The sequence below is a fragment of the Aquarana catesbeiana genome, linkage group LG04 (genome assembly GCF_042186555.1).
Source record: "Aquarana catesbeiana isolate 2022-GZ linkage group LG04, ASM4218655v1, whole genome shotgun sequence".
NCBI classification, from domain to species: Eukaryota; Metazoa; Chordata; class Amphibia; order Anura; family Ranidae; genus Aquarana; species Aquarana catesbeiana.
Window position 1 is genome coordinate 297293100 of NC_133327.1, and position 18479 is coordinate 297311578.

Sequence of the window (18479 nt, forward strand, 5' to 3'; positions counted from 1 at the left end):
CATTAATGGTGGATTCATACATGGCAAATGTACAAAATTCCTAGTAAATATAGAAGTTAAAACTGAATGAAGTTAATAACAAATATTTGTACATTTTAAATTGCACCTTTTTGTGAAATGGTGAAAACTGAAGGTACACAAAACTAAATAAAAACAATTTACTCTCAAAATCCGGAGGTTACCATTTTTCACTTACAGCAGCTCTCAGAATTTGAAAAGACCCCTCAAACTAGACATTTTCTAAAAGCACGTGACCTGTAGAATAAAAAAAAGTGCTACAGATTTTTTTGGGCCCCGCAATAATTGCGCAAATGTTCGTCATATCACTATTTTTACTAATAATATACACTAAAATCATTAATGTTGCACATAAATACAACGTAGCTTACAAAATTCCTGCTAAATTACTACTAAAGCATCATTCACATGTGGCATACTAAAGTGTACGCCCATGGAGGGTCATGTTTACTTGCATGGGGATGCATAGGTGTTCCATGCATCCCCGTACAGGACGTCACATTTATGTCAATTGGGATGCACTGGCTGCACAGGCATAGCTGCTGTTCCCAATCTGACATCCATGTGGGTACATGACCCCGTATGCAGACAGTGTAAGCTCAGGGACATGCATGCGGACCTACATGGATGTAAAATTGGGAGCAACGGCTCTGTTCGTGCAGTTGCTACATCCCAAATTACATCAATGGAACTGCCTGCACAGAGATGCACGGAACACCTGTGCATTCCTGTAAAGGTACACTGTGTATGCCCTGTGTGAACAAGGCCTTAAGCTCCTTTCACACAAGCGGACCGATCGGATCTGCCTGGCCGTTTTTCAGAAGGGCCCAATCGGACCACCCATTGTTCTCTGTGGTGAGGCTGATGTAAGTGGACGTGTCCGTTTACACCCGCCTGCATCCAATCCAATCCAGTCCGCTAAAAACAGACGGATGGGGATTCCATTCTCCATCCATCTAGTAGATTCATAAACTGACAGTCTGATACATAGTAACAATCGCGGTTACTATTATCAGCTGTCAGTGGACATTGAGGCTGGGTTCACACTGGTACAACACAACAGTTGTACAACTGTGGATCCAACTTTGCCCTGTGACTTGAAGTCTGACATTAGTCAGACTTCAATGAACAGGGATCCGTTGCCCGACAATGCCAGGCACTTTGTGTCTGGTATAAATCTTATGGGGAAATTCCACGCCAAATTAAAAAAAAAAAAACGGCATGGGTTCCCCCTCCAAAACCATACCAGACCCTTCAGTCTGCCATGGATTTTAAGGGGAATCCCCCACGCAGAAAAAAACAGCATGGGGTCCCCCGAAAAATCCAGACCCTTATCCGAGCACACAGCCCGGCAGGTCAGGAAAGGGGGTGGGGACGAGCGAGAGCCCTCCCCCCCCCCCCGAATTATACCAGGCCGCATGCCCTCATCATGGAGGGGTGGGTGCTTTGGGGCAGGGGGGTGACCTGTCCCCAGAAATACACGGGTTTTTAAAGTAATGTATTAAGGCAGCTCTGGCGTCTCTTCCGATTTCTTCTCCCCTCTCCAGCTCTTCTCCCTCCTCTGCTGATGTCTTGTAGTTCTCCCTGGTTCTTCTCCCTCTGTTCTTCCTCCAATGTTGACTCAAGGCTCTCTCCCGCTCTAATGCTAGGTGTGCGGTGTGCCACTACTTATATTGGCATGGGGCGGGGCCATCCGGGGATGTCACATGAAGGCCTCATACCCTTATGACATCGCTGCGCATCATACCCCGGTCGGTGACGTCATAAGGGGGCATGACATCCATTTGACATCACCGGATGGCCCCGCCCCATGTCTTTACAAGTCATAGCACGCGGTGGACCTGTTATTACCCTGGGAAGGTGCGTCAAGGCAACATCGGAAGAACAACAGTGGGAGAAGACAGCACAGAGGCAGAAGACAGCGGACAGAGAGACAAGAACCGGAGAGGGCTAGAAGACATCAGCGGAGCAGGGAGAAGAAATTGGAAGAGATGCCGGAGCTGCCTTAATAAATTACTTTAAAAACCTGTGTACTACATTTTATTTTTGACACTTTTTTTTAGGTGAATGGGTAGGTGTACAGTGTCCCCCATACTCATTCACATGGGGGGGCGGGATCTGGGGGCTTCCAGATTCCGATAAGCCCCCTGGCCAGCAGACCCCAACGGCCAGGGAAGAGGCCCTTGTCTTCATTAACATGGAGGACAAGGTGCTTTGGGGTGCAGGGCTTTCCCTGCCCCAAAGAACCCACCCCCCATGTTTAGGGCTTGTGTCCCCACCCCCTTTTCCGACCTGCCGGGCTGTGTGCTTGGATAAGGGTCTGGTATGGATTTTGGGGGGGACCCCACGCAGTTTTTCCGCCGGTGGGGTTCCCCTTAAAATCCATGCCAGACCAAAGGGTCTGGTATGATCTTGGAGGGGGAACCCATGCCGTTTTTTTTTAATTTGGCGTGGGGTTCCCCTTCAACATCATCAGAGCACAAGTCGCATGCCAAAGTTGGATCAGTTAAGACGGTGATATGACTTTGATCCGACTTCAGTGATATTCAATAGGCTGAAGTAGGATCAAAGTCGGAACAAAGTAGCGCAGGGAGCATTTTCAATGTCGGACGGCTCTCATACGGCTCGACATGATCTCCCAATGTCGGAGCGTTTGTCGTACAAGTGTGAACCCGGCCTTAGGAGTGATTATAATGATCACTCAGCCCAGGGTGCTACACGGAGGGGGGTGGTAAACACATGTTTACCGAGCCCAAACTTCATCTGCATCGCTCCCCCCCGCCATGATCCCCAGCCTGTCAGATAGCTGGAGAAGAAGCTGCGGGATGCCTCTTCCAGCATGGATGGATCGGGGGCCGGTATAGGGGGTGATCAGAGTGATTAGGGGGACACATCTGGACCCCCCCCAAGCCCCATGCAGCACCTAAAGCCTGCGGGAGCGGCAGAGGAGGGATGCCGGCTTATGATGGTAGCTGCGGGGGATCGGGAGGAGGGGGGGTACTCAGTGAAGGGGATAGTAAAGGAGAGTGGGGGAGTAGTTTTAGGTGGAAGGGAGGGGTGGGGGTGGAGAGGCTGGGGACAGGGAAGTGGCGGCATGGGGGGGGGGGTGCGCTGTCACATTTAGGGTTAATAGCTCTGATCAGCAGGTTGTAATTCGCTGATCAGAGTTATAGAATTGTTCAGCAGTCTGCTGAAAAATTCTGCTATAAGTTTATGGTCATTGAAGTGACCATGAGCTTATAGTAGAGGGAGAAAAGAGCGTACAGCGTACGGACCATGCCACCTGAGGGCAGTGTTGTAGGTCCGTACGCCGTACGGACCTGGCAGTGAAAGGGTTAAATGTCGCACGCAGAAGCGTTTTGCATGGGGAGGGGCACACATCTGGAATTGAGGCAAATTATTATTCGGGCAGTTTTAGTTGCTACTTTCTGCCACAAAGGACAAAGCACCTTACAACTCCAAGATATATGTGAATAGTCCTAGTATCTGAGCAACTTTGGAAACCTAATCATAAGACACTTCTGGGTCGATAGTTTAGAGCAGGGATATGCAATTAGCGGACCTCCAGCTGTTGCAGAACTACAATTCCCATGAGGCATAGCAAGACTATGACAGCCACAAGCATGACACCCAGAGGCAGAGGCATTATGGGACTTGTAGTTTTACAACAGCTTGAGGTCCGCTAATTGCATATCCTTGGTTTAGAGCTTAAGGGGTGTCATATACCATCTGGTATTCAATTTAAGAGCCTGTTTCCCATACAGAAATAGAATTGGTGCATTTATGGAGATTGGTGAGCATATCTGTCCATTCCTGGGAGAGAAGATTCTTAGGGGTTGATTTACTAAAGGTAAATAGGCTGTGCACTCTGCAAAGTTTAGTTGCACTCTGCAAGTGCAATTCCTTCAGAGCTTATTAAATAAGGTAAAGCTTCACTTTGCAAAGAAGACCCAATCACATGCAAGGAAAATAAACTGCATTTTTGCTTGCACATGATTGGATGATGGAAGTCAGCAGGACTTCTACTCATTTACTAAACACAGGAGCAACTGCACTTTGCAAATTGCACAGTCAGTTTGCTTTTAATAAATCAACCCCTTATGCCGGGCGGACTTTTCGACCGGACTGGTCCGACGGGACGAATCCGTCGGACAATCTGACCGTGTGTGGGCTTCATTGGACCTGCAGTGGACTTTTTCGGTCGAAAATCAGACGAACTTTAGATTTGGAACATGTTTTAAATCTTTCCGACGGACTCGAGTCCGGTCAAAAAATATGCTCGTCTGTATGCTAGTCCCACGGACGAAAACCACTGCTAGGGCAGCTACTGGCTACCAACTTCCTTATTGTAGTCCGGTCGTACGTCATTACATACTAATCCGTTGGACTTTGGTATGATCGTGTGTAGGCAAGTCCGTTCTTTCGAAAGTCCGTTGGAAGTCCGTCAAAAGTCCGTTGGAAAGACCATCGGACCTTTGATGCTGAAAAGTCTGCCCGTGTGTACATGGCATTAAAGTCTGTTTTGCATTGCTCCATTGAGGTTGTTTTTTTCAGCAAGGTGAAGTCCATTATAGTATTAATATAGGGAAGATATCACTCATCCTCTGGGATTAGACAGCCAAAGTTGTCAAAATGGGTAGGTGGTCTCGGGTACGAGAACTAACAATGTGATGACTATCCAGCCAGTCTAGGGAAAGGGGGGGGGGGGTGCGGGGAGAGAGAGTGAACCATTTCTTAAAGAAGATTAAAAAATAAATACTTTTGTTGGATGGGAGGGCATGTGACCATCACTGCTCTTAAGTCTATAAGCGTGACAGCCTTAAAGTGGTTGTAAACCTCAGATATGAAAAAAAAACACCTTGTTCTATACTGTGTACGAGTCTCTTTCCACAACTTTGATTCTAGTTTCTCTCTACTGTCTGATTCCTCTGTTATCAGCAGGAGCCCCTTCCGATACTCCTGTGAAGACTTCAGATGCACCCTGCTGCTAGAGCTAAGAAGCTCTTTGTGTTTACAGAATGATCTACAGAAGAGAAGACTGCAGATACAGAACTACAACCTATGTAAAAGGATTTGTTTCCTCTCTGTGTTTACAATCACTTTAGGAAATGGTTGAGTTTCCGAGCAAACATAGAAGAAGCTAGTTACTGTGTAAAATAAACTTCGCTTTAGACCATCGTAAAACCTTTTCAGTATTTTCTGAGAACACTGAGCTATCCTATGATATAACAAATAAATAGTGCTGCGCTCAATAAATGGATGTGAAGAAAATGAATTAAAACAAATTAGAAAAATGAACAAACTGGCAGTGAGGCCAATGTGGTATATAAACAAAATCAAATATTAATGTCCATCAATAATAATTCTATAGCTGAATAATGAAAAACTGTGCTGTGATCAAAAAATATTCAGAGATTATAAATATAATCATGTGAAAAAATGGTCATATAAAAAAATAGTCCACCATGAAAGTGAAATCGCTGAAGTAGAAGAAAACACACCCATGTGAGGGTACAGTAGAGTTGTGACTTCACTTTTGATTCACTTTTGATTGTGAGATCCACCACCACATGATAAAATTGGCACGCTTACCAGTGAGTGTAGACTCGCATACCAATAAGTAGTCAAACGAGCGCTTATGAGGTAAACCTCAACAAAATCCGGCAGTATCGGATGGTTGGAGATCACCCCGTCATGATTAGAATGGAGACGTTTCACTTGAGGCAAACAGGCTCCCACAGACAGCAGACATTAATGAGAAAGGCCGCTCCCGAATATATTTTATATATGACCATTTTTTCACATGATTATATTTATAATCTCTGAAAATTTTTGATACAGCACATTTTTTTTTACAGTCTATAGAATTTTTGTTGATGGACATTTAATATTTTATTTTTTTTTGTATACCACATTGGCCTTACTGCCAATTTGTTCATTTTATCGATTTGTTTTAAATTATTTTATTCACATACAGTGGGGACGGAAAGTATTCAGACAGTTCATTTTTTTCCCTCATTAATGTACACACAGCACACCATATTCACAGAAAAACACAGAATTGTTGACATTTTTGCAGATTTATTAAAAAGAAAAACTGAAATATCACATGGTCCTAAGTATTCAGACCCTTTGCTCAGTGTTTAGTAGAAGCACCCTTTTGATCTAATACAGCCATGAGTCTTTTTGGGAAAGATGCAACAAGTTTTTCACACCTGGATTTGGGGATCCTCTGCCATTCCTCCTTTCAGATCCTCTACAGTTCTGTCAGGTTGGATGGTAAACGTTGGTGGACAGCCATTTTTAGGTCTCTCCAGAGATGCTCAATTGGGTTTAAGTCAGGGCTCTGGCTGGACCATTCAAGAACAGTCACGGAGTTGTTGTGAAGCCACTCTTTCGTTATTTTAGCTGTGTGCTTAGGGTTATTGTCTTGTTGGACAGTAAACCTTCGGCCCAGTCTGAGGTCCTGAGCACTCTGGAGAAGGCTTTCGTCTAGGATATCCCTGTACTTGGCCGCATTCATCTTTCCCTCGATTGCAACCAGTCGTCCTGCCTCTGCAGCTGAAAAACACCCCCACAGCATGATGCTGCAACCACCATGCTTCACTGTTGGGACTGTATTGGACAGGTGATGAGTAGTGCCTGGTTTTCTCCACACATACCGCTTAGAATTCAGGTCAAAAAGTTCTATCTTGGTCTCATCAGACCAAAGAATCTTATTTCTCACCATCTTGGAGTCCTTCAGGTGTTTTTTAGCAAACTCCATGCGGGCTTTCATGTGTCTTGCACTGAGGAGAGGCTTGCGTCGGGCCACTCTGCCATAAAGTCCCGACTGGTGGAGGGCTGCAGTGATGGTTGACTTTCTACACCTTTCTCCCATCTCCCGACTGCATCTCTGGAGCTCAGCCACAGTGATCTTTGGGTTCTTCTTTACCTCTCTCACCAAGACTCTTCTTCCCCAAATAGCTCAGTTTGGCCAGACGGCCAGCTCTAGGAAGGTTTCTGGTTGTCCCAAATGTCTTCCATTTAAGGATTATGGAGGCCACTGTGTTCTTAGGAACCTTAAGTGCAGCAGAAATTTTTTGTAACCTTGGCCAGATCTGTGCCTTGCCACAGTTTTGTCTCTGAGCTCTTCAGGCAGTTCCTTTTGACCTCATGATTCTCATTTGCTCTGACATGCACTGTGAGCTGTAAGGTCTTATATAGACAGGTGTGTGGCTTTTCTAATCAAGTCCAATCAGTATAATCAAACACAGCTGGACTCCAAATTAAGGTGTAGAACCATCTCAAGGATGATCAGAAGAAATGGACAGCACCTAAGTTAAATATATGAGTGTCACAGCAAAGGGTCTGAATACTTACCATGTTATATTTAAGTTTTTTTCTTTTTTAATTCATTTGCAAAAATGTCAACAATTCTGTGTTTTTCTGTCAATATGGGGTGCTGTGTGTGCATTAATGAGGAAAAAAATGAACTTAAATGATTTTAGCAAATGGCTGCAACGCTGCACTATTTATTTGTTACATGTTTAGTGCAATTTCCAGTCTGAGTGCAGTTTTTATTTTCTATTTCTATTCTGTGATATATACAACACTTTGTCCAATATTGTTTTCTTTTCTACAGGATTGAAATATACAGAATTCTTCATGGATATAGTTGACACATTCAACCATTTAATCCCATCTGAGCACTTGGATGATGCCCTGTTTCTAGGCTCTAACCTAGAAAGCGAAGGCTGTGACGAATTTGCCACAGGCCAACATGTCATAGAAGATTCCTTGAAGAACATGCTCAGTGATAAAGATCCTATGCTTGGATCTGCAAGCACCCAATTCTGTTTACCAGTTTTGGATAACGCAGAACATAACTTTCAGATACCACCTTCAACAGGTATGTTAATTCTTTCACAACATTTGCTCTTCAGCTATGTAGACAAAGTTGGCACAAGATGCAGTGAAGAAACATGAGGCACTTAAACACAATTGTTGATCTTTTCAATAAGCAAAGACATTTGTTTGTCGAGTTCAAGGTACCGAGGGTAAAGTTAGCATTTAGTTTATGTACACAAACGTGCTGCCATTCCATTAAGGTTGAATGTAAGCACCATTCTATAATATTGCTGGAATGCCTAAGCCAGTGATGACAAACCTGTGGCACGCGTGCCAAAGCTGGCACACAGAGTCCTCTCTGTGGGCACGCCAAGACACCAGGAAGAAGAGCGCACACAGATTGCCCGTCCATATGAGCTGTATCTCGTCCACACCACACCCCCATCGAACTACATCCCCCACAAGGCCCTCCTTGGGGCCAGGGGTGACGTGTCCGGGGTGGGCATGTGTACGAAAGGAAGCGGCTCCCACACGGCTCTGGGGCCAGCAGTGAAGAGTCTGGGGTGGGCATGGACGAGAGGAAACGGCTACCAGATGGCTCTGGGCCAGCAGTGACATGTCCGGGGTGGGCGAGAATGAGTTGCCGGGTTGGAAGTCACACCGACACTGGACGCCGGAGGTTTTTAATGTGGACATATTTTACTGCTTTTGAATGCTTTTAATGGGTTAACAACTGTGAAATGATTAGTCAAGCCTGTTGTATTACAGATCTTTAAATGGGCTCCCCACCCCCAGCTGCCCTCTTCTCTATGATTAGGCCCTGTTAGGGGTGTGGCTTGAGGTAGGAGGTGTGCAGTGCTGTTTGTCATCTTTGCTCGCTCAGTAACTTGACTGGAGCTCCAAGATGTCATTGATATGCACACGATTCTTTCTTTTTGCAAGCTGCTCCTTATGGTGACCATCATCTCCACATCTAACCCCACCGCATCCAATTTGCATAGCAGGAGATTGTGAATGGCTCTCTATGGAGCCGCTTCACACATCTCCACAGCGGCTCCGGTACGAATTGCACAGGAGTCCTGTACATCTTTTGGTCCATTTCAGGTCCGAATTCAGCCCAAAATTCAGGCTGAAATTGGACCTGAAATCGTAAATGGAGACACACCGGACCCCTGCTGTGAGCCGCTGCTTGCTGTAGTGTGAACCCAGCCTTAAGGTGTCTGACATGTATGCTGTGACTTAAAGTGGTTGTTAAGCCACTGAGTCTTCTTTCTACAATCCCCTCTGTTACATTAAATGATGTGCCGCTGTATACCTTTTTCATAGCACCGCTCGGCACTTTGAAAAAAAATAAGTTGGTTTTGTGTTGCAGTTTGGGCACTCAGGCTCAAAAAGGTTCGCCATCACTGGCCTAGGCACTTTCATAAAAAGAAGTACTCTTCTGATACTAATCAGGAGTTCTATGCTTAGGCTTGGTTCACACTAGTGTGGGCCGTGCAGCCGTTTGCTTGGGCACAGCAGCTCCTTCATTTGAATGCACCTTTTTAAAAAGCTGCCGCAGGGAAACCGCATGGTATCTTTGACCATTGGGTTTCCCTGAGGCTCCCGCAGGCTGAGATGTGTAGGAGTGCAGAATGAATGGCAGCCCCATGCGTCTCAAAGGAGCAGTGAGATTCAGTTGTGCTTGCAGTTGTGGGACAGGAACACACAGTGCGGGCTAGTGTGAACCTAGACACATTTTTTACTGATTTTGTCCTAATCAATCCTTTTTAGACAGCCAACCTTTAGATTTTAGGTATAGGCCTACTTTAAAGTATATGTAAAACAACCCATTCAGTTTAAAATGAGAATAAAAGGCAAAAACATTTGTGTATAGATATAAAAAAAAACATATATTGGAGCTGCATGATTCTGGCTAAAATGAGAATCACAATTTTTTTGCTTAGAATAAAGATCACGATTCTCGTGGTGTAACCTCATCTTTCACGTAATACAAAAAAATTGTGCTAATTTTACTGTTTAGTTTTTTTTTATTTCATTGAAGTGTATTTTTTCCCAAACAATTGCATTTGAAAGACCACTGGGCAAATACAGTGTGACATAAAATATTGCAACAATCGCCATTTTATTCCCTAGGGTCTCTGCCAAAAAAATATATGTAATGTTTGAGGGTTCCAAGTAATTTTCTAGCAAAAAATACAGGTTTTAACTTTGTAAGAAACAAGTGTCAGAAAAAGGTTTAGATTTTAAGTGGTTAAACTTCCTTCATTTACACACAGAAGTTTATCTGTTTGATCTAAGAAGGAAAAGTTACAATGTTTATAGTTCTCTACTAGCACAGACAATGTTGTGAAAATCTTGGCAGACTACCCAGTTTTTTTCTTTTGACAGCTGAGTGAGCAGAGAACTTTCTACAATTGTTACATGAATGAATCATGAAATTCTGCAAAGAAATCGGGGTTGAATCAAGATCACGATTTTTTAAGGATTAATTGTGCAGCTCTATTATAAATACATAAATCCCTTTTTTTTATAAGTGGTCACATTCCCTCTGTTATCAATTGCATAATAGCTAAGGGAGGATAAACAGCAGCACACTGGAGGAGGGGTTGTCAGAACAAGTCTGATCATTGGAAAAGAGCAGGCTGAGTTCCGAACACAGCAAGAGAACTGACCACGCTGTGCTCTCATGCCTAGTGTGGCTAGTTTTTAATATGAAAGCAGAGGAACACCAGGTATTTCACACAAAGGAAACAATACAAAGAGAACAGGACACTTTTTCATACACGTACATGATACAACAAGCACAGATCAGGAATATGACATTTTTGGTTTACAGGTTTACATATTCTTTATTGGTTTATAATATTTTGTTTCAATAAACAATAAGGCCTTGTTCACACACACATACTACAGCATGCACCCGCACAAGGGCCGTGTTTGCCTGCCCGGCAGGTTTGCCAACCGTCAGTAAAATTCACAGACAGTTTGTAAAATCCATGATATTTACATCTGTCCGTAAATGACCATTACAGACATGCAGACTGCATGTCCATAACAGACAGACATGGACAAATTTAAAAATTTGTGGATTTTACAAACTGTCTGTGAATTTCATGACAGTTGGTAACCCTGCTGCCCGGGTTTGTGCTGGTGTACCATGCCATCATGTCAATTGGGATGCAGCCACTGCACAGGGACAGCCGCTGCTTCAAATGTGACAGCCACTGCTCCAAATTTGACAGCTATGTGGGTGCAAGTATACAATCCCAAATGCACACTGTCTGCGTTTTGGGCCATGCACCCACGCGGCTGTCAAATGGGGAGCAGCAGCTGTGTCTGTGCAGCCGTTGCGTCCCAGTTGACATGACTGGGACTACCTGCACGGGGGATGCACAGAACACCTGTGCATCCCCGTGCTGGCAAACATGACCCTAGCATATGTGTATGTTGTAGTATGCCTGTGGAAAAGAGGCATAATACTTGTGCATATAAAACTGACAATAATTAAAAGTTAAAAGTAAACGGGTAACCCCAATCTCCATGTCTACCCACTCCTCCTTGCCTCTGATATTTGCAGAGAGCAGTGAGACATGATGGTCACAGGAAGGGCACGGTGTCTTTGACATGCAGGCTGTGATTGACAGCCTGGCTTCGCTTTCTGTATACTGCGCAAGAAGCAGAATCACAGCAGCCAATGGGTGGAACAACTGGAACCTGGATGATAGACTGGAACAGGGCTTTGATTCACAGATGGGGCCCCTTTCACACCAGCAAGCTCGCCGGCATCTGATCCGGTCTGTTAACAGACGGATGGGGTTCATAATCCATCCACTGGCAGTCTGTTTACATCCAGCCTCCCCATAGTGCATAGTGACCAGCGGAGCGGACACGGACCTGTCACCCCGTCTGATCAGCGGAGAGATCCTCTGCTACACAGGCAGGTCTGCTTGACGGATTCTGCCTTGTCTGAGGCTGAGCTCACTCTGCTGCGCTGTGCGACATTGCATGTGATTCGTACCGCACTGCTGTGCAAATCACATGCAATGTCTGTGCAATGCAAATTCAGCCATACAGATTGCATGGCTGAATTTCCAGCGCTTTCGGACCAAAGTCGTGCAGGACCCTTTTCTTTATCGTACATCATGGGACACAGAGCCTTAAGTAATTACTTAATGGGTTAAAGGCCACCTTCAGGTGAGGGACACTGGTTACACCCAATCCAAGAGGTTCATTCCCTATATAGCCCCTCCTCCTTCCACGAGCACATTAGTTTTTTCGCCAGTGTCTAAGGTATTGGTCACGAGTGAAGATGTGCTCTGAGGAGCTCCAGGAGGGATCCATGCTGGATTTAAATAGCCTCCATAAAGACCAGATCCATCCAAAGTGCCACTAAAGCCTAAGTGGATGGTACCTGGGGCATTGTATCTGAAGCAAGAGGTTTTGCCTTTAACGCCTCTCTGGGCTGGACCCCAGGGCTTTGGTCTTGTTACATTACATAGCTTTCCTGGTGGGGTGCTCTTACACGTTTTAGGAACCCAGTCCTTGAAGGTTTGCTAAACGCAGCCCCCCTTGATGGGTGAAGGTTGGATGTCTGTTAATTCAGCAAATCCTGCGACGGGGATAAGGTAAGGGAAGAAACTTAGGTATTAAAAACACCTAGGTATTCTTCCATTAGGGAAAAAATGTTGTCTGTCATGCCTTAATTCTCCACTAGAGTAGTCTATGCACATACCTTACTCTGTTGTCTTCACTGTAAAGCTCAGTCTGTGTGTGGTTGCAGCAGCATGTGCAGGGGGATTTTTCAAGATAAAAGAAATCTGCAAAAAATGTTTTCTTTCTCCTCCCCCTGATGGGACCAGAGGGTTAGGGGGACATCAGCGCTGTACCCCCCTTACATTTCCCCACCCCCAGCTGCCACGGGGGGGGGGTGCAGAGGTCCCGCTAATTGTTTTACTGTGGCTGATTTTACTGTTGTTTGCCTACTGCTGGATGGTTCTCTGCCTCCCCCCCCCCCCCTTCGTGTTGGGTCCGTGGACCTGAAAACGCAGAATTTTTCTCTGAGGGGGCGGGGCCTAAACGTTGTGCCGTGAATGTCCACGAGGACGCACGGCAGGCTAAAACAGATAAAGCTACAGCTGTGACAGTCTCTCCTCGGCTGGGGGCACCAAAAGTCTCTCAGTGTAGAGAGAGGTGAACCATATTCTAACTTGGGCAGAAAGGAATGTTCCGTGCCTATCAGCAGTCTTCATTTCGGGAGTAGAGAATTGGCAGGTGGACTACTTGAGTCGCCAGCAGTTATTCCCAGGGGAATGGTCTCTTCACCCCGACATATTTCGGGCTGTTTGCCAAAGATGGGGGATTCTGGACGTAGATCTTCTAGCGTCCAGGTGCAACATGAAGTTAGTCAACTTTGTGGCAAGAACTAGGGATCCATTCGCATGCGGAACGGATGCATTGGTGACCCCATGGGATCAGTTTTCACTGATCTATGCATTCCCCCCTATTCAGTTGAGAGCAAGTAAATGACTCCATGAGTGGTAGAAATATATAAGTGCAAAACATAAAAACTCAAATAAAAAGAAGAAACAAAAAATGTGTACATGTGAAGTACAATGATATTAATAGCGTGAAAATCTGAAAATCAAACAAACTCAGTCCATGGGTTCAAACATAAAAAGTTCATCAGTGAAAAAAAGCTTCCATCCACTATACAGCTCAGCAGCAACTAATCCCCCTATGAGTGGATTGACAAAGGAGAGAGATGTGCAGGATGGTGCAAATCCACTGACGGTGACTCCAATAAGTGAGAAAGTGATAAAGGTGGACTCTTACCCTCCGTGTTGGACCCCCTCCTTGGCAGGGTCTATCAGGCATGCAGATTTTTGCCCTCTGCAGCTTTCCTTCCCCCCTCTCCAGGCGTTTCACTTGGACCAGCCCGGATCGGAGACAACATTCCTGACAGCTGCTGGGGAGATCTTCTCATTACACGGTCCCTGCAGAGGGCAAAAATCTGCATGCCTGATAGACCCTGCCAAGGAGGGGGTCCAACACGGAGGGTAAGAGTCCACCTTTATCACTTTCTCACTTATTGGAGTCACCGTCAGTGGATTTGCACCATCCTGCACATCTCTCTCCTTTGTCAATCCACTCATAGGGGGATTAGTTGCTGCTGAGCTGTATAGTGGATGGAAGCTTTTTTTCACTGATGAACTTTTTATGTTTGAACCCATGGACTGAGTTTGTTTGATTTTCAGATTTTCACGCTATTAATATCATTGTACTTCACATGTACACATTTTTTGTTTCTTCTTTTTATTTGAGTTTTTATGTTTTGCACTTATATATTTCTACCACTCATGGAGTCTTGCTCTCAGTAGATTGTGGTTTTTACTACCACCCACATGTATTCACATCTATGTGTGTATTTTCATATAATTAGCGCACTTTATTTATTTTTTATTTTTCATGGTATACACAGATATTGGTGTATTTTGTGTGCAGCTTTTACCTTTGACCTTTTTTGCTCTGCAGCGCAGTTTTTCTTTTTATTTTTGACCCCTATTCAGTTGCTCGACTTCTTTGCAGGATCAAGCTGGAAAGAAAGCCGGTAATTCTGGTGGCACCAGCATGGCCCAGAAGGTCATGGTATGCAGAAATCGTAAAGATGGCAGTGGAGGGCCCATGGTCCCTCCCACTATGGCCAGATCTGCTCTCACAGGGACCGATATTCCATCCATCCTTACGGTCTCTAAATTTAACGGCTGGGCTGTTGAAACCCACATTCTGAAGAAACATTGGCTTTCCGGGTCAGTTATCTCTACCCTGATTAATGCAAGGAAGCCAGCTTCCAGAACTATATATTATAGGGTCTGGAGGACTTATGTTTCCTGGTGTGAATCCAAGGGTTGGCACCCTCGGAGATATATCATAGGCAGAATGCTTGCCTTTTTGCAATTGGGGGTAGAAATTAAGTTGGCCTTGAGTACTGTTAAAGGCCAAGTCTGAGCTTTATCAGTCTTATTTTAAAGACCACTTGCTACTCATTCTTTAGTATGGGGTTTTATACAAGGGGTAAGGTGGCTTAATCCACCCGTCAATCCTCCCTTGAACCCTTGGGACTTAAACTTAGTTTTGTCTGTGTTACAAAAACAGCCATTTGAACCGATACAACATATTTCCCTAGTCCTTCTGACAAGAAAGTTTGTATTTTTGGTTGCTATATCCTCAGCAAGGAGGGTTTCGGAATTGGCTGCTCTTTCTTGTAAAGAGCCATATTTGATTTTTTATGAGGACAGAGTGGTGTTACGCCCTCGTCCAGACTTTTTGCCAAAGGTGGTTTCAGGATTTCACCTGAACCAAGATATTGTCCTGCCATGGTTTTTTCCAAAACCATGTTTCAGGGAAGAAAAGTCAGTACATTGTCTTGATTTATTTATTTATTATTTATTTCAGGTACTTTTATAGTGCTGTCAATTTACGCAGCGCTTTACATATACATTATACATTCACATCAGTCCCTACACCCTCAAGGAGCTTACAATCTAAGGTCCCTAACTCACATTCATACATACTAGGGTCAATTAAGACAGGATCCAATTAACCTACCAGCATGTCTTTGGAGTGTGGGAGGAAACCGGAGTACCCGGAGGAAAGCCACGCAGACACAGGGAGAACATGCAAACTCCAGGCAGGTAGTGTCGTGGTCGGGATTCGAACCAGCGACCCTTCTTACTGCTAGGCGAGAGTGCTACCCACTACACCACTGTGCCGCCCGTGTAGTGAGAGCAGTGAAAATTTGTTTAAAGGCACCTGCTCAGATTCGTAAGATGGATGTCTTATTTATTCTGCCAGAGGGTCCTAAGAAAGGACAGGCAGTGTCGAAATCCACTGTCACTAAGTGGATTCGGCAAGTGATAATTCAAACTTATGATTTAAGGGGTAAGATTCCCCCTTTTCAAGTTAAGGCGCACACTACTAGGTCGGTTAGTGCTTCTTGGGCAGTGCATCACCAGGCCTCCATGGCTCATATCTGTAAGGCCGCAACTTGGTCTTCAGTGCATACATTCACAAAATTTTATCAGCTGGATGTAAGGAGGTATGAGGATATCGCCTTCGGGTGCGGTGTGCTGCAGGCAGCAGTATAGATCCTCAAGTCTGGGGGTACCCTACGGGTTGTATCTCCCTCTCCTCAAGTAGCATTGCTATGGGACGTCCCATTAAGTAATTACTTAAGGCTCTGTGTCCCATGATATACGATAAAGAAAATAGGATTTCTATAACAGCTTACCCGTAAAATCCTTTTCTTGGAGTACATCATGGGACACAGAGGTCCCTCCCCTCTTTTTTGGGATTTAAGTATATTGCTTTGCTACAAAAACTGATGTGCTCCTGGAAGGAGGAGGGGTTATATAGGGAGTGAACTTCCTTGATTGGGTTATACCAGTGTCAACACCTGAAGGTGGCCTATAACCCATTAAGTAATTACTTAAGGCTCTGTGTCTCATGATGTACGCCAAGAAAAGGATTTTACAGGTAAGCTGTTATAAAAATCCTTTTTTTTTTGGTCCGCACCAGAATCAGATCGCACGGGTGTTCACACGCATGTGATCCGATTCCTGTCCGAATTGATAGTTTGCACTGTGATATGCGAACCGATCTGGGGGGTGTCATTAACTTTGTATTGACACTCCCAGCGGTTTGCATAAGGCAGTGTGAAATGCCTGCGAGTCAGGGGCGATGCGGGAACCCCCAGTGAATTTGCAGGGTTTCCCACATCGCACCAATGTGAACCAAGCCTGAAAGGGGCCTTAGACCCCATTTACACCTGGGCGATCATCTGCTTGAAGATCAAAATGCTGGAGGAGAGAAAAACGATTATTCTCTATGGAGATTGTTTACATCTCCACTCCAAGTCACCTGAAGTCAAATGCCTGAGGCTCAAACAAGTCCTGGAGCTTTTTTTGTCGCTCAAATCGGGCAGATTTGGGTGTTTTTGGCACATTTTGTATTTCCATAGAAATGAATGGAAACATGCCATTCGCGTGTTTTTCTGCTCAAATGAAAAAAGTAAAAAATAAAATGGTAATACAACCCCTGGCAAAAATTATGGAATCACCAGTCCCTGAGGATGTTCCTTCAGCTGTTTATTGTTGTAGAAAAAAAGCAGATCACAGACATGGCCAAAAACTAAAGGCATTTCAAATGGCATCTTTCTGGCTTTAAGAAACACTAAAGAAATCAAGAAAAATAATTGTGGTGGCCAGTAAAAGTTAGATTTATAGAACAAGCACAGGGAATAAATTATGGAATCACTCAACTCTGAGGAAAAAATTATGGAATCATGAAAAACAAACAAACAAAATAACACTCCAACACATCACTAGTAGTTTGTTGCACCACCTCTGGCTTTTATAACTACTTGCAGTCTCTGAGGCATTGACTTAATGAGTGATAAACAGTACTCTTCATCAATCTGGCTCCAGCCTTCCCTGATTGCTGTTGCCAAATCATCTTTGCAGGTTGGAGCCTTGTCATGGACCATTTTCTTTAACTTCCACCACAGATTTTCAATTGGATTGAGATCCGGACTGTTTGCAGGCCATGACATTGACCTTATGTGTCTTTCTTCAAGGAATTTTTTCACAATTTTGGCTCTATGGCAAGATGCATTATCATCTTGATAAATGATTTCATCATCCCCAAACATCCTTTCAATAGATGGGATAAGAAAAGTGTCCAACATTTCAATGTAAACCTGTGCATTTATTGAAGATTTAATGACAGCCATCTCCCCAGTGCCTTTACCTGACATGCAGCCCCATATCATAATTGACTGTGGAAATTTGCATGTTTTCTTCAGACAGTCGTCTGCATAAATCTCATTGGAACGGCACCAAACAAAAGTTCCAGCATCATCACCTTGCCCAATGCAGATTCGAGATTCACCACTGAATATGACTTTCATCCAATCATCCACAGTCCACGATTGCCTTTCCTTAGCCCATTGTAACCTTGTTTTTTTGTGTTTAGGTGTTAGAGATGGCTTTCTTTTAGCTTTTCTGTATGTAAATCCCATTTCCTTTAGGCGGTTTCTTACAGTTCGGTCACAGATGTTCACTCCAGTTTCCTCCCATTTGTTCCTCATTTGTTTTGTTGTACATTTTCTGTTTTCAAGGCATATTGCTTTAAGTTTTCTGTCTTGACGCTTTGATGTCTTCCTTGGTCTACCAGTATGCTTGCCTTTAACCACCTTCCCATGTTGTTTGTATTTGGTCCATGTTTTAGACACAGCCGACTGTGAACAACCAACATCTTGTGCAACACTGCGTGATGATTTACCCTCTTTACCTACATACTAACAAGCAGATTTAATTTGATGCAGGTGTTAGTAATGAAAATTTACAGGGTGATTCCATAATTTTTTCCTCAGAATTGAGTGATTCCATAATTTATTCCCTGTGCTTGTTCTATAAATCTAACTGTTACTGCCCACCACAATTATTTTTCTTGATTTCTTTTAGTGTTTCTTAAAGCCAGAAAGTTGCCATTTGAAATGCCTTTAGTTTTTGGCCATGTCTGTGATCTGCTTTTTTTCTACAACAATAAACAACTGAAGGAACATCCTCAGG

At 44.2% G+C, this 18479-nt stretch overlaps 1 protein-coding gene across 3 annotated transcripts in view; it reads left to right on the plus strand.

Annotated features, from left to right (window-relative positions):
* PHF3 (PHD finger protein 3) overlaps nucleotides 1-18479 on the plus strand; it is a 220615-nt gene that overhangs the window by 39315 nt on the left and 162821 nt on the right. For all 3 annotated transcript variants that reach the window (XM_073626731.1, XM_073626730.1, XM_073626733.1), the window contains one exon: nucleotides 7643-7909. In XM_073626731.1, the coding sequence (XP_073482832.1) occupies nucleotides 7666-7909 (244 nt within the window). In that variant the 5' untranslated portion in view covers nucleotides 7643-7665. The remainder of the gene's footprint in view (nucleotides 1-7642; nucleotides 7910-18479) is intronic.